Source organism: Sitophilus oryzae, unplaced genomic scaffold (assembly GCF_002938485.1).
Source record: "Sitophilus oryzae breed Bouriz unplaced genomic scaffold, Soryzae_2.0 scaffold_1494_pilon_pilon, whole genome shotgun sequence".
NCBI classification, from domain to species: Eukaryota; Metazoa; Arthropoda; class Insecta; order Coleoptera; family Curculionidae; genus Sitophilus; species Sitophilus oryzae.
In genome coordinates this window covers 5,393,654-5,412,364 of record NW_022146163.1, presented here as the reverse complement: position 1 = coordinate 5,412,364, position 18,711 = coordinate 5,393,654, and the positions used below count along the sequence as shown (strand labels likewise).

The 18,711-nt window shown below is 32.9% G+C and overlaps 2 protein-coding genes across 3 annotated transcripts; both read left to right on the top strand.

The window, feature by feature from the left end:
• The first annotated feature begins 167 nt into the window (after positions 1-167).
• On the top strand, positions 168-1,870 carry LOC115877611 (ras-related GTP-binding protein A). The gene is made up of 3 exons (XM_030893857.1): positions 168-303; positions 409-493; positions 694-1,870. Exons 1-3 carry the CDS (start codon positions 292-294, stop codon positions 1,515-1,517), a joined length of 921 nt encoding a protein of 306 aa, XP_030749717.1. The 5' UTR covers positions 168-291; the 3' UTR covers positions 1,518-1,870.
• Positions 1,871-8,832: 6,962 nt separating this feature from the next.
• On the top strand, positions 8,833-16,040 carry LOC115877629 (beta carbonic anhydrase 1). 2 transcript variants are annotated; one of them, XM_030893877.1, is made up of 4 exons: positions 8,833-9,480; positions 12,232-12,316; positions 12,371-12,558; positions 15,411-16,040. In XM_030893877.1, the coding sequence occupies exons 1-4, from the start codon at positions 9,388-9,390 to the stop codon at positions 15,810-15,812; spliced, it is 768 nt and encodes a 255-aa protein (XP_030749737.1). In that variant the 5' UTR covers positions 8,833-9,387; the 3' UTR covers positions 15,813-16,040. The 2 variants fall into 2 exon arrangements, with proteins under 2 accessions (XP_030749737.1, XP_030749738.1); XM_030893878.1 differs by having other exon boundaries at positions 9,400-9,480; positions 12,191-12,316.
• The last annotated feature ends 2,671 nt before the right edge of the window (positions 16,041-18,711 follow it).

The window sequence follows — 18,711 nt, the reverse complement described above, 5'->3', positions numbered from 1 at the left end:
AATACCGCACAGAATTTCAAAGAAAGAACTATTTTGAACAAATTTACCTGAAATTTACCTATCTAGACTACATCATATATAATGTAGAATTGTCATATATAAATAGGTGGAATATTCGATACCTTATTTGCTTACTACTAATCACTAGTATTCTGTGGTGACTGTCGTATTCTGACAATCTGACTTCTGACATCGTTTTCTGTGTCGTATTTTTTTAATCTTTTAGATTAGTATGGCAAAATATGGTTAATTATTATTATTTTCTGATTTTGATTCTTGAAAACCTTTATTATGAAGAAAAAAGTAAGCATAAATAAAAGTGAAATTGGTATACCGTGAAAATTAAATATGTGGTGTATCAAATTTTAATATTATGTTGATAATTCTCAAATTATAACAATTTCTTAGGTATTGCTAATGGGAAAAAGTGGTTCAGGCAAGACGAGTATGAGATCCATAATATTTGCAAATTACATTGCTAGAGATACTGGCGGTGACCGCCTCATATTCTTTCAGATATTTAGCAATAAAATAAAGAAACCTGTTATTTTTAAGCTGTTATTTTAAGCTGTTTTTTATAAATAACTATAACAGTTTCAACTGTTATCTAAAAATAACAGTTTTGCCCATCACTAGTCATTTGTATGTTATGCCTCCTTGTCATATAAGTATACCTACTGATAAGGTAAAAATAATGGACAATTTTTACAGTTGATGTGGAACATTCACATGTAAGATTTTTGGGCAATCTAGTTCTGAACCTGTGGGATTGTGGGGGCCAAGAAGCATTCATGGAAAATTACTTTGCCTCTCAGCGAGATAACATATTTAGGAATGTTGAAGTTTTAATTTATGTTTTCGATGTTGAAAGCAGAGAATTGGAAAGAGATATGCATTATTATCAGTCGTGTTTAGAAGCCATCCTACAAAACTCCAGGGAAGCCAAAATATTTTGCCTTATTCATAAAATGGATTTAGTTGCAGAAGACCAGAGAGATATAATTTTTAAAGAAAGAGAAGCTGATTTAATTCGACTCTCGAAACCTCTAGACTGTACCTGCTTTAGAACCTCAATTTGGGACGAGACTCTGTATAGAGCTTGGTCGAGCATAGTTTACATGCTAATTCCTAATGTAAAAGAATTAGAGACAAGCCTACAACAGTTTGCAAATATTGTAGATGCCGATGAAGTTTTATTATTTGAAAGAGCAACTTTTTTAGTTATATCACATTGTCAAAGAAAGGAACACCGAGACGTTCATAGATTTGAAAAAGTCTCTAATATAATAAAACAGTTTAAGTTGTCTTGTTCCAAATTGGCAGCTCAGTTCCAAAGTATGAAAGTCAGAAATTCTCTTTTTGCAGCTTATATTGATATGTTTACTAGTAATACTTATGTTATGGTATGCATGTCTGATCCTCAGATTCCATCTGAAGTTACTTTAATAAATATTAGAAATGCGCGGAAACATTTTGAGAAATTAGAAAAAGTGTCAAATTCCTCTATAACTCGTTAAAATCTATAACAAGTAATAATTATTTCAGGTTTGCCATTTTACAAATACAACTTGGATAGTTTTCTTAATACAAAATCACAAGAATATTCAAGAGAAAACATGATATACCTATGTATGACTAGAAAACATTGATATATACAATATGAAAATTGGGTAAATATACAAAATATAATACTATGTGATAAGATGATTGATTATGTGTGCTAGTATTTATATTATTAATGTTAATAATTATTGTTTTTGTTTGATGTGTTTACAATATTATTTTTTGAGTAATAAATATATCTTTATTTTTTCAAAATTTTCTTGTAAATTTATTTACTCTTAAACAATAAAAAATATATTATTATTAAGATTGTTTATTTATTTTTACTTTAATATATTAATACCTATATATTACTAAACACAGAAAAACTGATCTTTAAAAAATGTTGATCTCAAAATATTTTTTGTGGTTTAATTTAAACTATAAAATTCACAAATTCATTTATAATAAATCGTTTATTTATAATAATAACGGTTTCATTTTCGATTTCAACAAAAACACTATACTGGGTGGCGCATCGTCGTTGGAAACAGGAAATCCCATGAAAATTTTGAAGTGTCCAAATATTGGCTCCCTTATTGATTTTACATCTAAGTTGTTAATAGATTTTTTAATGGTCTGCGTACGCTGAATACACATGCCAAATTTGAACATGTAGAATGTAGAATAAGTGAGAGGGGGGGGGGGTTAATCACTGCGACCTTAAAGATTTATTGTGCCCCCTTCCTTGAGTCATTACATAGTCTATAACCCATCATAGCCCTGTTGTAGAGGGGACAAGGTATTTCCCATCCTCCTCTGACAACAGATGTTCTTCCTCCGAGGGTATATACCCTTCCACGGTTGGAGTTTGGCCCTCCGTGCCCATCAAAAAAAAGGCATTTATTATAAGGGCTAAATATGTTTAAAATATTTGGTTTTTGAGATATTTACAAATATTTAAATATGCATGTTTAGAATTTAGAATGAGTGGGAGGGGGGTTAATCACTGCGACCTTACAGATCCATTGTGTCCCCCTTTCTTGAGTCATAACTCATCATACAGTCCCAGGGCTTTGACAAAAGCCAGTATCTGGGACGGTTTTATAGAGGGTAGTTCTCCATCTCCAATATCAGTCGTACCAAAATTCATGGCACGAATGGTTGTCGTCTCGGCGCACTCAGTGATGAGGTGGTGTTTCCCCATCTTCCCCACAGAATCTGCATTCGCCGTTTCTTCTTAGTTTCAATCTACTGAGGTGTTCATTGAGGAGACAGTGTCCTGTTAAAAACCCCGTGACAATCCGAAGATTGTTCTTACTTAAACCCAGGAAGATCTGTGATTTTTCTTGATCATAAGCCCTTAGAAACTTCTTCGAGTGTCTTAGACCGTTGCAAGATTTCCATTCCAGGTTGCGGATGGAATCTTCCAAGTTCTTGAGTTCCGCCTTGAGTTGGTTACCACTTGGAAAGCAGAACGGTTCTAAATAATATGCATGTTACAAAAGAATTGATTATTAACACCCTGTACATAACTTTTCAGAATTAATTCTTGTGCTGAGTTTAAAGGTAAAGAAATAAACTTTACTTAAAAATGTTATTGCTTCCTTAAATTTATACAGGGGTACCAAAAATTGGTGATCTATGTTAAGGATTTATTTTACTTAAAAACGTTATTTCAAATGCAACACCCTGTATTTTTTTAAATAAATAGAAGCAGATTCAAATACTCTTTCAAACTATATTAGGGTTTCCTATATCTATCTATCTCAGATTTTGAATAAAAAGCGATTTTTAAATAACATTGCTATCAAGATGGCTGGTATCGCCATGGCAATTTTCTAGTGACAGTAACTATTTTCAAAATCGAAATTAGTTTATAGACTTTATTTAAATTTATACCAGTTTACTTTTATTTAATTTACCTACAATAGTTTAATAAATAATATTTATTAAAATATATTTATTATTTTATCAAGAAAAACGAAGAAGTAGTTCTTTGTTTTATTTTACGATAACTTGTAGATATATGGATTTTCTATAAAAGAGCCAATTACGGCAAATTCAATTTCTTCATTCCAACGACAGGTTTCTGCCTAATAGGTTTTTTATAAACTACACTACCAACTCTGCGAAATAGAAAATAGGACAAGTAGTTTTTTAAAGGAACACTTACCAGGAAGATTCCTATTTGGATATCTTTGAGCATAATCTCTTGAGGCCAAGAAATAATTTTCCTCACAAAATAAAATCACTAGTAACATATCCATTCGTTCCGCCAGCAAATACGGCTTTATTTTTCTTCATAAAATAAAGAATACTTACTTATTAAACTATTGTGGGTAAATTTTAGTAAACTGTTTAAATAATAATGTCCATAAACTAATGTCAATTTTGAAAATAGTTACTAAATGTCACTAGAAAATTGCCATGGCGATACCAGCCATCTTGATTGTAATTTTATTTAAAAATCGCTTTTTTTCAAAATCTGAGATAGATAGGTATAGGAAACCCTAATATAATTTGAAAGAGCATTTGAATCTGCTTCGATTTATTTAAAAAAATACAGGGTGTTGAATTTGAAATAACAAAGTTTTTATGTAAAACAAATCCTTAAAATAGATCACCAATTTTGGGTACCCCTGTATAAATTTAAGGAAGCAATAACATTTTTCAGTAAAGTTTATTTCTTTACCTTTAAACTCAGCATAATAATTAATTCTGAAAAGTAATGTACAGGATGTTAATAATCAATTCTTTTGTAACATGCATATTTAAATATCTTTAAATATCTTAAAAACCAAAGATTTTAAACATATTTAACCCTTATAATAAATGCCTTTTTTTTGGACCTAAGAATCCAAAAATGAAATAAAATACCGGGTGTGTGTGTGTTCCATAAGAAAAAATATAACTTTGGTATGGATCTTAGTTCTGAGACACCTTGTATATTTCAAAATAATTTTAAATTGTGCACATTGCCTCCCCACATATACCCATAAAATATTTTGTTTCTACATCTTTCCGTTTTCCTATAATCAACCGAGGTGAATGAGGTGTGCCACCCTGTAAATTTTTAATTCCCATAAATTTTTTTATTCTCATAAAATTTTCTGTAGGACCTACGGTTCAGCCTGAAAATTAAATCCAAATTTTTTTGAGTTTCTCAAAAACGGTGGGGTGGGGGGATACGAATTTTCTAATTTCAGCTTTTCCAGTGGATCACTTACGACTGGCAAAGTATGAGAGCGAGGGTTCGTCAAGAGAGAAAGAGAGAGCATCCTCCTCGGGCTGGCATGGCGTACCAATGACTCGGACCTGCAATTGGATATCAGATACGTCGAAACACCGGTTCCCATTAGAACACCGAAGTTAAGCGATACTAGTGGATGGACGGGTGACAGGTTCGAAACTCTGTATGGTGCTGTTGTCCAAAAAAAGGCAAAAGTATAAAATCTATTGACACACACTGCTCATTCACGCCGGTTCGGGGCCAGATGGGAGTCTAGACGTGGTCTAGACTCTAGACCTATGGGCTAGACCTTTTTTGATGCCAGATTAACTGTACTAAAAATTCACGAGGTGATTGCCTGTTAAAAAATAAGAGGGTATATAGTTTATATTTTTTCTCATGAAGGTGCTTTCATACAAAAGGAATTTTATTATACAAGGTGGACCAAAATTACAACATTTTCGACTTAATTATTTCAAAAACTATAAAATATATTGCTGTTTATTTAAACGTGTGTTTGGTACTAAATTGATCATACTCCAATATTGTGTCTACATTCTTGAAATTCCTTTCCAAACATTTTTTTCCAATTCCAATTCCAAACAGATTCAGTAGACGTACTTTAAAAATTTCAATTTTATATACAGTATGTCCCCGAATTGTACTTACAAGAGGATTTTTTTTATTTTTTATATTTTACATTACATTTTATATACTTTTACAAATTTTCATGCTGTTTTAGAGAAAATAAAAAAACTTGAAAGTATAATTAAATTCTAGTCCTAGTCCTAAAAGTCAAAACCAGTTTCTGTGGTATGTAATATAATTTCGTTTTCATTATTTGATAGATTTTGATAGATAGTTCAATACTACGGAAAGGGTGATAATAGTTATAGGAAAATGTGATACTTTAACAACAGCAAAAAATATGAAGTTAATCAAAATTAATAATAACCATTTATTAAAGAATGAGATCTAAATTATATATATTACCATAGAAACGCGTTTTGATTTTTGAAAATTCAACCATATTTTCATGTTTTTTTTAACTCTCTCTAAAACGGTATATGGAAATTTGCAAGTATAAACGGGATTAACCATTTTAGAACAAGTAACAATTTTTATGAAGAATGCATTTTTTTCAAAATATCAATAATAAAAAAGTGTTTCCTCTTGCAAAGAGAATCTGCGGACATACTGTATATATATTTTTATCCTTTTAACTGCTCTATGTAGAGACAGTCAACTAGAAACTATTTTAAGTTTCCAAATTGAATGTTGACTATTATACAATTTTATTAAAAATTATTCGTGGGATAAAAAATATAAGACACAATGTGAAATACCTGTTTGAACACCCTGTATATGCGTACCGAAATAATTCTATCTAAAACTAGAAAATTTCAATGGCGAATTGTTATTGAAAAATGGTGGTAATTTTATTGTGTTATTGGGTCACCCTATATAACCAAATAACTTCAGCAGCAGGGAAACGTCACATCGAAAGTGTTTATTTGACCCCCCCCTAACTTTTTAACAAACAATGACCTCTTTAATTATAATAACAGGCCGTGAAATTTTTAATATTTAGGTAGAGAGATAAGAAGACCAAAAAATAGTCCTACCATTTTTGTTTTTCTCACTATCAAATTATTATAAAAATTAAAATAAAAGAGTTTAATGAAATACTTGATGAAATAAATTAGTTGCTAGTTGTTAATATACAGGGTGGTCCGAACTTTATTCCGGAAACTTCTGCAGATAAAAATAAGTAAAAAAGTTTGTATAAATGTATCCTAAAATGCTTAGTTTCGGAGATACAGGGGGTAGAAGTTTCATTTTTATTTCGATTTTTTCCAAATAATTTCTGAAATAATGTCAATATTTGGATGAAAATTGGTGTCTGGAAGTTTTTTGACATGAGGAATTTGATTTTGATGTCAATATGACTCCTATTTGTAGGGGGCGCCACCTACATATTTTTTAACTAGTTTGAAGAGTAATAACTTTTCGTCCGTACCTGTATAAAACTACTGAGTGAAAAAATATACATTTCCATGATTTTTACGTGAAAATACCTCTTGTTAAAAATCGCTATACGAGTATAACCTTTCTCAAGATATTTACAATGGTAATAGTCCATTCATGTCATTATTGACAAAAATTAAACATGTTGAGTAGATAGTTATTTGACTGAAATAATAAATTTAGGAACTTTTTATTGTTTTAACTTAATCATAAATTTTTCATTGAAAAAATGATGATAAAACTGTATCTGCTGAACTTTTGGCACAAAAAACATTTCAAGTTTATGATTTCAGTCCAATAACTATTTCGTCAACATTTAATTTATGTCAATGATGACAGGTATTGATAATTTAGATTCTGAATATCTCAAGAACCATTAAAGCCGGAGTCTCATGCATCCGAAATCCGATGACACGACGATCCGACGGTGCTCCTATTGGTCGAAATATTTTGACAACAATTTTTATCCCATAATTTTAACTAATCATCCGACGTCGTATAAAGTTAAATTTTGTTTAACTTTTGTACGATATCGTGTGTTTTTTAACCTCACTTTTTTTTAAAACATTTGTTTTTAAAAACAAGTTTAGTGGGAAGTGGGCAATTTCGGGATATTTGGCGAGGAAGTTATTTTTATAAGTGTTTCTCCAATAAAACATGACATGAATCTCTATTCAGCGCAGCAGAAAAATGTTAAAACTGTCAAATTTCGGAACGAACTTTCGGATGTATGTGACAGGCTTTTTTTATTTCACACGATAACTTCAAATTTCGGATGTCGTACCATCGGATTTCGGATGCATGAGACTCCGGCTTAAAGCCGGAGTCTCATGCATCCGAAATCCGATGACACGACGATCCGACGGTGCTCCTATTGGTCGAAATATTTTGACAACAATTTTTATCCGATAATTTTAACTAATCATCCGACGTCGTATAAAGTTAAAAGCCGGAGTCTCATGCATCCGAAATCCGATGGTACGACATCCGAAATTTGAAGTTATCCTGTGAAATAAAAAAGCCTGTCACATACATCCGAAAGTTCGTTCCGAAATTTGACAGTTTTGACATTTTTCTGCTGCACTGAATAGAGATTCATGTCATGTTTTATTGGAGAAACACTTATAAAAATATCTTCCTCATTAATATCCCGAATTGCCCACTTCCAAACTTGTTTTTAAAAACAAATGTTTTCAAAAAAAGTGAGGTTAAAAAACACACGATATCGTACAAAAGTTAAACAAAATTTAACTTTATACGACGTCGGACGATTAGTTAAAATTATCGGATAAAAATTGGTGTCAAAATATTTCGGCCAATAGGAGCACCGTCGGATCGTCGTGTCATCGGATTTCGGATGCATGAGACTCCGGCTAAATTTTGTTTAACTTTTGTACGATATCGTGTGTTTTTTAACCTCACTTTTTTTGAAAACATTTGTTTTTAAAAACAAATTTAGTGGGAAGTGGGCAATTTCGGGATATTTGGCGAGGAAGTTATTTTTATAAGTGTTTCTCCAATAAAACATGACATGAATCTCTATTCAGCGCAGCAGAAAAATGTTAAAACTGTCAAATTTCGGAACGAACTTTCGGATGTATGTGACAGGCTTTTTTTATTTCACACGGTAACTTCAAATTTCGGATGTCGTACCATCGGATTTCGGATGCATGAGACTCCGGCTTTACTCGTAGCGATTTTTACCAAGATGTCAAAAAACTATCAGACACTAATTTTCATACAAATATTGACGTTACTTCACAAAAAATCAAATTATTTGGAAAAAATCGAAATAAAAATGAAACTATACCCTGTATTATTTTTATCTGCAGAATATGCTGCCGAAGTTTGCGGAATACAGTTCGGACCACCCTGTATAAAAAAATAATTTTATTGATTATTGTATAATCCTGAAGTAGGTATCAACTCACGTCCTCCCACTGAACCTGATAACAGAATATTAAACCAAAAAGAACAAAACAAATATTTATTCAAACAGTTCAAACATAATTGCTACAAGTTCACTAATGCGTCATCGAGAAACCCTCTGTATTTCTCGAAAACTTTCTAGGTTTCCTTGTAACAATACTGGAAGTGTTTATAATTAGTATCATTTAAAACTCGTTTAGTATCTACTCTATAAACCGCCTAAAGTGTATTGTATTTATTTAGTAAAAACAGACAGACGTCTATCATAACAATTGTGCGTGGAGATAAAAAAAATTAATAAGAGATTTAGTAATCCAAAATCGTCTGATTCCTCTCTAGTCTCTACACAGTCTGAATTATAATATTTATACATATTCCATCAGTGATGCGGTACAAATGTTTTTTAACATCGCATGTGAGATAAGATTACGGTTCTTGTTCTTCTATACATTCGTATTAAACATCAATTTATTGGATATACTTTGAATGGTGAAACGAATAACAAAATTATATTATCGTTTAAATTACGGTATAAAAATCTTGTTTTTCATAATGTGACCTTGTTCGAACATGGAATACGGATAAAGTTCATTTACCATGCATTCGTTTACATTGATTCATTCGCTATTCAAATTTTGAGCGATCGATTTTTCGGTATGGACAAATTACTAAAAGGTATAATGAAGTACAGATCTACTGTGAGAGATACGATGGTGAAACAGTTCCTAAAAGTGAAAGATAATCCGACGGTAAGAGAACTTTAACTATTCAGTTTGAATCTTTTAAAGTTTATGTAGGTCATGAAAACAAAAGGCGCGCGCAACTTTGTCACAATTTAAAAACGACACGTGTATGTATGATAAACAATACAATTTATATTTAATAATCGAAACTAAATACTGTTAATATACTTTATTCTTTTATAGCCGTGCAATTAAGTAATTAAATCATTTAGTAATGGGTAATATACAGGGTCGCCCATTCTAATATTTTTATAGAATTAGCAATAATAGCGATAGCGCACACTTGTATGTTTTACATATACCGGATGCGTCTCAAAAGTGGCTCACACCTTTAACTTTTTCACTTTTTCATTGTGTCATTTTCTATCGAATAAAGTAAAAAAATACTGAGGGTGCCATTTAAAAATCAAAAGTTGTAGTAATTTCCGGTGAAACAGGACGATTTTAATGAAAATTATGTTGGAACCACTCTATTAATGCGCGAGTATCTAAAATTAACTTTTCTAACATGTCTTGAAAACCATTCTGTAAAAAAAGTAGTAACGTTCACCGGTCAACGTATCCTCGAAACTGTATGGACAAGAAAAATTGAACCAATAATCCTGCACGCTTTTCCTCATTTGAAAAATTAATATTTACAATTTTTGTTTATTTTAATTTACAAAGTTTGGATGTGACAGTTTCACATTTCTGAGAGCAACGACGATTGGACTCTATGGACTTTAGAAAAAATCGAAGAACACAAACTCATTAGGGGTGTGATTATCTACAACTTTTATCTGAAAACTTTTTTTCTAAAATAGATTATAATGGAATTAGGGACAATTTTTAAAATAGCCAAAATTTGTTTTTTTCGAAATATCTAGTAAGCCATGAACTTTTTCAAAAATCTGAAAAACGCATATTTATGACCCGACAAAACTGCAATTCTTTCCCCATTTAACCGACTCCCTATCTCCAGTAGTTTCCGAGATACCCATAGAGAACATCGTAGGAAACTCACTCTGTAGAGCTCTTATTATTTAAAACGCACACTAAGATTCTTTCTCCCGAAAAATATGCGAGTTTCTCTGCAGAATGAATATTTTATAGTTTCCATTATATTTTCAAAGTTCTTAGATTTCCAAGTTTTGTTTTTGTTTACTATAAAGTCTCGATATATGTTTTTTATAGTTTACGTCTGGTGAATGTCACCAATCGTTATTTCCAAGCCAACTTGACGCAATTTTTTCGATCATACATTATTCTCCCGCGGAACATTACATCATAACTACCCTCGTACTATATTATACCGGGTGAATCTTAAATAAGTGCAAATATTTTCAGGGCTGGTAGATCTCGATAAAAGAAACATATTTTCTCTTTACCATTTTTCAGATAAGTCCAAAATAACCGAGTTATTGAAGTTTGAAAATTTAAAAAAAAAATTTGTGAGCCACCGGATTTTTTCTGTTTACATCCCTTTTAGTGCCGTAACCATAGATAGGTAGTATCAGAGATTAAGAAATTACCCTGTGGGAAAATTTGCGGTGACCTAAAAAGTTTTCGAAAAATATACAAGGAAATTTAAAAGAAAGTGCACGATTTTTTTTTACGAAAAAATCCTCATAGACGTGTTCTTGGTGTCGAAATATACCTCCCCTGAAAATATTTGCACTTATTTAAGACTCACCCTGTATTTTTTTATTCGTCATTATTTATTGCTTTATTCTTATTAGAATGATTTAACAGCCCCTAACCACAGATTATAAACTTTGTTTTTTCTTTATTGTTTTTCGTGGTTCCAATTTTCGGAATCGGGCACTAGTTAGGTTACTAGTTTGCGCACATAGCACGCCCACTTATAGCCTCTAAAATTGTGCACAGCGCCTGACCGGCACAGTTATTAGAGAGATATCGGAAAACCGAATAGCGTCATGCAGTATTTACGCGTACCTTATCATGGTTACGATATGCGCGAGTCAATTTTTAACGCAACACCCGCTAATAACGTTACCGCCTGACGTAATTTGCGGATCAATTACACCAAGCGCTATTTCTGAATAACGTTTAAAAATTGCTCAAACGGGCATGTGCGGGTATTTGACAACCGGGGCCGGCCAGCGAGATCTTTTATTTTAGGTTATATCTGAATTGTATTGAATTATTACTTTAGTTTTATTAGGTAATTTGATATTTAAGTAGCTGGGATTAGTTTTAATTAAATAAATATGGCCTAAAATATGAATTCCACCTCTTCCAATATTAAAGAACCTATAAAGAGGCTTAGGTTTACAGCAGATGACGACTTAGCCCTTCTAAGAGAATTTGTTGCTTGTTGCCCTAAACCCACTGGCAGACATTGAACAATAAAGCACTGGAAATAAGCACTTTAGCCCTTTAGTTTTAAAATACCTAGAAAACAAAACAATTTCAAAGTTTTAAATTCAAAGTTAAGTTAAGTTTAAATAGCGGACGCGACGCGAACAGAATTCTTTCCGATCCGGTAACTATAAATGAAGTGAGTTAATACCACCTCACGTAAAGGAAATAACACCTGGCCTTATTAACGTCCATGCGCGCTATTCGGTTTAGATACCTCTCTATTACGCTGTTTATTGTTATTTTACGCGAGTTTATTTTTGCGCACAGGAAATTTTACTCGTTTGCACATCGTCATAAAAAACAATTTTCGTACCACGAATTAGGGACAAGATTTTTATCTGTATACTTATAGGATACCTAATCTGTGCCCTAACTGACATCAACCTATTTTAGCCCAAGGCAGTATTCTTTACGTGCATAGACAGCCGAATGTTACCAACCCGATTTACTCAAACAAATGTAGGCGATATGTTTATAAGTAAGTAACAAATATTTATCAATAAGATTTAATGAAGCATTTTATTTGACTAAGTTAGGAATGCTGGAAATTTGGTACCGCACTCGCACTGTTTTCCCGACGAACAGAATTCGAACGAACCCGCAGCTCTGGAATTAGGTTGCGTAGTGAACGATATCAGGCATATAATCGTATGCGGGCACAGTGACTGCAAAGCTATAAACTTACTCTACAAACTCAGGGATCCAGAATTTGCCTCAAAGGTAAAAATTGTATCATTTTTTATTTCATTAACAAATATATTGACTAAATATACACATGGCCAAAATTATTGCATATATCGTTTAAAAATATACGGAAAGAGAAATTTAAGCGGAATTTAAAGAATCTTTTTTTATACATAGCTTTGATAATCTGTAATAAATATTTTTTTGTTAAAATGGACATGGTAAACAATGTTTATCGTTCAGACCCAGTTTTACAAATTCTTGCACATTTCGATTTGTGGTCTCTTGGGTTTCAGAAGAAATTTGACCATTGTTTTGGCCTTAAAATGGCTAGAAACATTATTTCACAGTTTAATAGAGTCACACTGTCTCGACAAGGCTCCCGGCAAGTTGCAGTAGCTGAAATTGTAGGAGTTAACCAAAGCGATGTTTCGCGAATATTAAAAAACTTCAGGGAAACAAACGAGGTTACAGACCGGACTGAAAGAGGTAGAAAGAGAGTTACTACTGCTGTGCAACACCGTCAAATATCCCTAATTGCACGACGCAATCCTCTGCTTTCTAGTACTGCTATTAAAAATGAGTTAACTCGCCTTGAAGAAGTAAATGTTTCAAGAAAGACCATACGAAGAATACTCCATGACAGAGGATTACATTTAAGGAGGCTTCTACGTGTTCCGAAGCTTAATTTACAGCACAAAATTACGCGACTACAATGGGCGGAGGAGATGAGAGCAAATGGACTTAATTGGAATTTCGTTATGTTTAGTGATGAAACAAGAATAGGCCAAGTGTCAGACTCGCGACGAACTTTGGTCTGGAGAGCATCTGGAAGACGAGCCCGCTTGAATGCAGCTTAACCCTGTGTCCTGTTTCAAGGAGGAAGCATTATGGTATGGGCAGGTATAATACACGGAGCTCGAACTCCTCTTGTTTTTATTGATGGCACAATGACAGGTGCCTCATATCTTAGGGCCCGTCCAGACGAGCGACTCAGTAGCGCTACTGCGTGGCGCCACAGAGTGGTTCACATTGTTTTGTCATTATATCACACGTATCTTCAAGAAGGGCGTTCAGACGAGCGATTTTGTGTCGCGAGGTGGCGCGTCAGTGGCGATCGGTCGCCGGTCCCCGCCACGAATCGCGACGTGTTCTCGTCCAGACGGGCCACTTTTAAATTAGTCAGCATCCCGCTTCACTACTGGGTATACATTATTCAATAAAAAATGGCTCTCCACACAGATCGATTTCTAGCGTGGCCAGAATACGCCACTTCAGCGTTCAACGCTTCAGCGTGGCGCGGCCGAGTCGCTCGACTGGACGGGCCCTTCGAGACGTTTTAGAGCCTATTGTGCGTCCATTTCGAGGGACAGTGGGGGATGAATTTGTTTACATGGACAATAATGCTCCTCCCCATCACACTTTAGCGGTTCGCGAATTTTGAGAGGAAGAGGGTATAAGAAAACTGTGGTGGCCACCGATGTCTCCAGATATGAATATGATCGAGCATGATTGGGACATGCTAAAACGCCATATTGCCAAAAGGAATGATCCCCCGTACCTTAAATGAATTTAAAATTGCTGCGCGCGAAACATAGTAAGCCATTCCTCAACATCTCCTGGACATCTTAATTGAGAGCATGCCACGTCGTCTCACAGCTTGCATTGAGGCTCGAGGAGGCAATACAGACTATTAGTTGTGAAAAATAATTAAAATTGTTTTCTGTTTAAACTGAAATTTGTTTTTGTTGATTTTTTCTCATTATGAAATAAAATTATAATAACAGCCCAGTTGCACTTAGATTTTTAGTTTTATATTAGTTAGCCGTGTAGTAAGCCAACATGTCCAAAATAAAATAAAAATATCGTTATATGCAATAATTTTGGCCATGTGTGTAAGTACTTCAAATTTAAATTTATTTTTTTGTGCTCTATTTAAATATATAACTAGAATAACCAGTCAAACAAATCACTCAAAACACATGAACCTTTGAAGGAAAACAAAAAATTGTATCAACAATCAGTACTTAAAATTCTAGGGAAGGGTGTATATCATGCGTTCAGCTTTACAATTTAATTACGTATCGTTCAGTGGCAGATACAGAGGGGGGGCCCATGGGGCCAAGGTCCCCCCTAAAATCTATAAATTGGGTTAATTATTAGGTTTTTGGGTTAAAAATTACGCTCTAATTAACATTACTTTTTATTTGCCCCCCCCCTAAAATATATCCCGGGCCCCCCCTAAAATAAATTCCTGTATCCGCCCCTGGTATCGTTATACTTTATTTGTTTATTTATTAACGAGTTGTTGTAATTTTCTTACTTGCATTTTTGGTAAACATAAGTGGAATTGAGTTGGTGTTCGACAGTGGTCGCGCTATTAGAACTCTGAATTCAAAAATCGATATCCCGAAATCCATTACAAATAATTATTGATTGTAGTTTTTTTCAAAAACTCTCTTAGTAATTCTGCTATATTTTTGTCGCAGACAGTATGTGAACATCTTTACAAATAAAAAAGTTACACGATTGCTGAAAATTGCTATGCACTAGTAAATGGACGGTTTTTTTAAATTTTGAATGGAAAAAAAACCCGGCGAATTGTTCTCATTTAAACATCTTGTAAAGGATTCGAACTGAAACTGATTAAAGTCTTTAAAAATAAGCCGTTTGCGATCGTTATTTTACTTTACTTGATAGGGAAAGGCGTACCGGAGAAATGTGGCAACGCCGCAACAGCAGACCGTCGCATTTCTCACTCCGACTTAAAAAGATCCCTATGCGATTTACACACATTTAAATTTATTCAATATTTTTCAAAGAAAAATATACACATACTTTTGGTAAGTCATTTATACAAAAAATTCAGATATTTTTTTTCTTTTCAGGAGAACAGAAGACTTTCACCACTGCGTTCGTGGATGTGTACGCATGCCCAAAGTAGTATAGATAAATTTGAAGAATCTATTCCAAACGATTTCAATAAACCGTTATTGTTTCAAGGAGAAACGCCTCTCAGGAAATTTGTAGCCTACATAGACCCGGATAAAAAATTTAGTATAGAAGATCGCCTGTCACAAATAAACACGCTACAACAATTACAAAACATTGCCAGTTACGGATTTTTAAGAAAGAAATTAGAAAAACATCAACTTCATATCCACGCGCTGTGGTTCGATATTTATACGGGTGAAATATATTATTTTAGTAGAAGACATAAACGATTTATCGTTATCGACGAAGAAAACTTTGCCAAACTTTTTGAAGAAGTTATAGTATACTATTCATAGTGATTTGTTTAATATTATACTTCTTACATGCATGCCATATATCGTGTAATCAAATGAAAACAACGTCATATTAGGAGTATCATTTCAATTTGAGCTTTACTATGTTTACTGCTAAAATGGCTCGATTCCGTGATATCTCGTAAATGATTGTAATTTATTATCCAGTTTTGAAAAAAAAGGAACAATGCTGAAAAGTCTAAGAGCTAGCAACGTTTTCGAGAAAGTATTTTAAGACGTCTGGCTCTTTGATATATCTTTTACTATGCTCTCTGGAACAGCATGCAGACCGTCTGGCTGCCGATACCCGTTGCGTTCATTACTGCGCATCGGAAGAAGATCCTATATTTTTTATTAATTTAGTCCTATAAATTCTAGTATTGAATATAAATCGAACATGTCTCCATAACCGATCAATGATTCAGAGTTCGAATCTGGGTCAGGGCAAATACTTTTTTATTTTATTTTCGTGTATATTCTGATAATAAAGTATTAAATAATTCTGGTGATTAAAAAAAACAAATATTTAATACTTTACTATCAGAATATAAACGATAATAAAATAAAAAAGTCTTGCCCTGACCCGGATTCGAACTCTGAACCATCGCACAGTGCTTCGTCCCATGGACAAAAATCGAAAAAAAAGTTAAAATTTACTAATATCTGAATATGTAATTTTATACTTATAGCAATGTTCAACCATCCTGTATATTATTTTTCATAAACAGCGTTTTTTGTTAGCAAATATTTTCACTAAAAATAAATTTTGCTATCATTATCTTATCAGTGAAAAGAATAACATTCATAGTAGTTCTGTATATTATGGAGTTAAACGGTACCAGGCCCTGCGCACTCTCCGCGAAACGTCAAACCACGAAATTAGTACGACTTCAAGACACCGTGCGCTAGTGTCGCCTGGTGGGGGAAAGCGACAGCCAATAAGAATTTTTCTGTTTTATGATTGGTACCTGCTCAAAAGACGGGCGACCAGCTGAATTTTAAAATTTTTCAGTCTATCCTCGGCGTTCTTTGGGTTTGTTCGTGGTTCGATCTAAATTTTTGTAATTGTTACGAAGTGTTATTGTGTTGACTTTTTAAAAATGGTGTTATATTGCTGTGTGTTGGGCTGTAAATCCTCTAGTAGATCGTCGATTTTGCATAGTATGCCAATGGATAAAGAGGTAAGTGTACTTATGTTTCTGACCCGTTTAAAAATTCGTATATGTAGTATTTTTTTAGGGTTATGCAACTCCAGGAGATCCTCTAAAACTTGCAGTATTTAAAAAAAAGAAGTATTTTAAAAAAATAAAGTAAAACATAAAAGCCTTAAATAAAATTAAGCAAGTCCCTTTATAAAGTTTAATGTTTTTATTGCTTTTGTTGATAAATATTGTTTATATTATAATGTAAAATGTCTTTATAATGTGTATGTATATAACGTAAGGTACTAATCTATATAACGAATTATTTTTTATTCAAATGTTGAATGGATAATATTATAGTATTATTTGATGATTTTTAATAAAATTTTTGTGTTTCATATTGGTTTTTGTATTGTTCCGTATCAGTCTTATTAGAAATATTATATACATATTGCTTTTTTCTAAACGTGAAAGAATTAATACTGTTTTTTTAGTTTTCTGTAAAATAAAAGTTATATTTTACAGAAAACTAAAAAAACAGTATTAATTCTTTCACGTTTGGTAAAAAAGCAATAATGCAATTCAATTTTAAATTCCCAGCACCTGGCGGGAAAAATGAAGATTTAGTACGTCTTCAAGTCACCGAGCGCTGTAAAACGCGTTCTCGATAAATGACGATAACACTTTTCAGATGGAGTAAAATTGATAAGCAATGCCGATCTGGTTATTACTTGGCTTGATCATAAGGACAAGAACTCAAAATTATTTGTATTTCAAAAAATGTGTTCTTTATTAGATATTGATGAACCTTCCAGTCAAATGAGACACTACTTGTGCCTGAAAAAGCCCACTATGTTGGAGCGAAACGTCGCATAAAAAAGTTTGCATCTTTCAATTTATTATAAAACCTCATACCCAAGAAAAGGAAAAAATAATATATGGATATGGTCTATTAAAGAGGTAACTATTAACATCCGAACCCCTCATACCAACAAAAAGAACAGTAACAACGCGAAAAAGTAACATATTAGAAAATGATGTACAGAAATATCTTATATGTGAGGATACCTACTTCATCTACCTGTGATTTGGATACTATAAATTTGGAAGATTCTGTCAGCAGTGATTCTTCTGAATCAGAGTAGTTACGATCTATGCACTTTGTTGTCCTAAAGTAAATTTATACTATCTTAAGTTTTTTTTAATTAAATATAACATTAATGTTTCTTTTTCATTAAAGAAAAACATTTTTATCTTATATTAGGCTTATATTTAGGAATAATGTTCTAATGTTATTTCAATTCTTTTTTATCACAGGGATTTATTTAACACTTGAACCGTTTTCATACTATAAATTATCATTTCCTTAGATGGAACACAGCTCCAACATTTTTATTATTTATAAGATTTTTTTTTTCATAAACGTGGGACTAAGAACATCATCATTTAGTACAACGAGAGTACTCATCATTTGTGTCAAATAAACCTAGTTTGAATAAATTGTCTACAATAAAAAAGAAGTTTTGCATTTTTGTCCTCTAGAGCCATATGTTCGAAGCACTGTGCATCGGTTCGTGGTCGGAAACTCTACACACTGCGCTATGGAGACATGTTCGATTATGTGTTCGATTTATATTCAATACTAGAATTTAAAGGACTAATAAAAATATAGGATCTTCTATCAATGCGCAGTAGGGAACGCAACGTTTACCGGCAGCCAGACGGGCCGCATGCTGTTCTAGGGAGCATAGTAAAAGATA

Bases quoted from the DNA above. Each gene is read 5' to 3' on its own strand.
- LOC115877611 (XM_030893857.1), top strand. The intron at 494-693 runs GTGACCGCCTCA...TAAGGTAAAAAT, and splicing joins CATTGCTAGAGATACTGGCG to AATGGACAATTTTTACAGTT.
- LOC115877629 (XM_030893877.1), top strand. From the start codon at position 9,388: ATGGACAAATTACTAAAAGGTATAATGAAGTACAGATCTACTGTGAGA. The intron at 9,481-12,231 runs GTAAGAGAACTT...AACCTATTTTAG, and splicing joins AAGTGAAAGATAATCCGACG to CCCAAGGCAGTATTCTTTAC. The intron at 12,559-15,410 runs GTAAAAATTGTA...TTTTCTTTTCAG, and splicing joins ATCCAGAATTTGCCTCAAAG to GAGAACAGAAGACTTTCACC.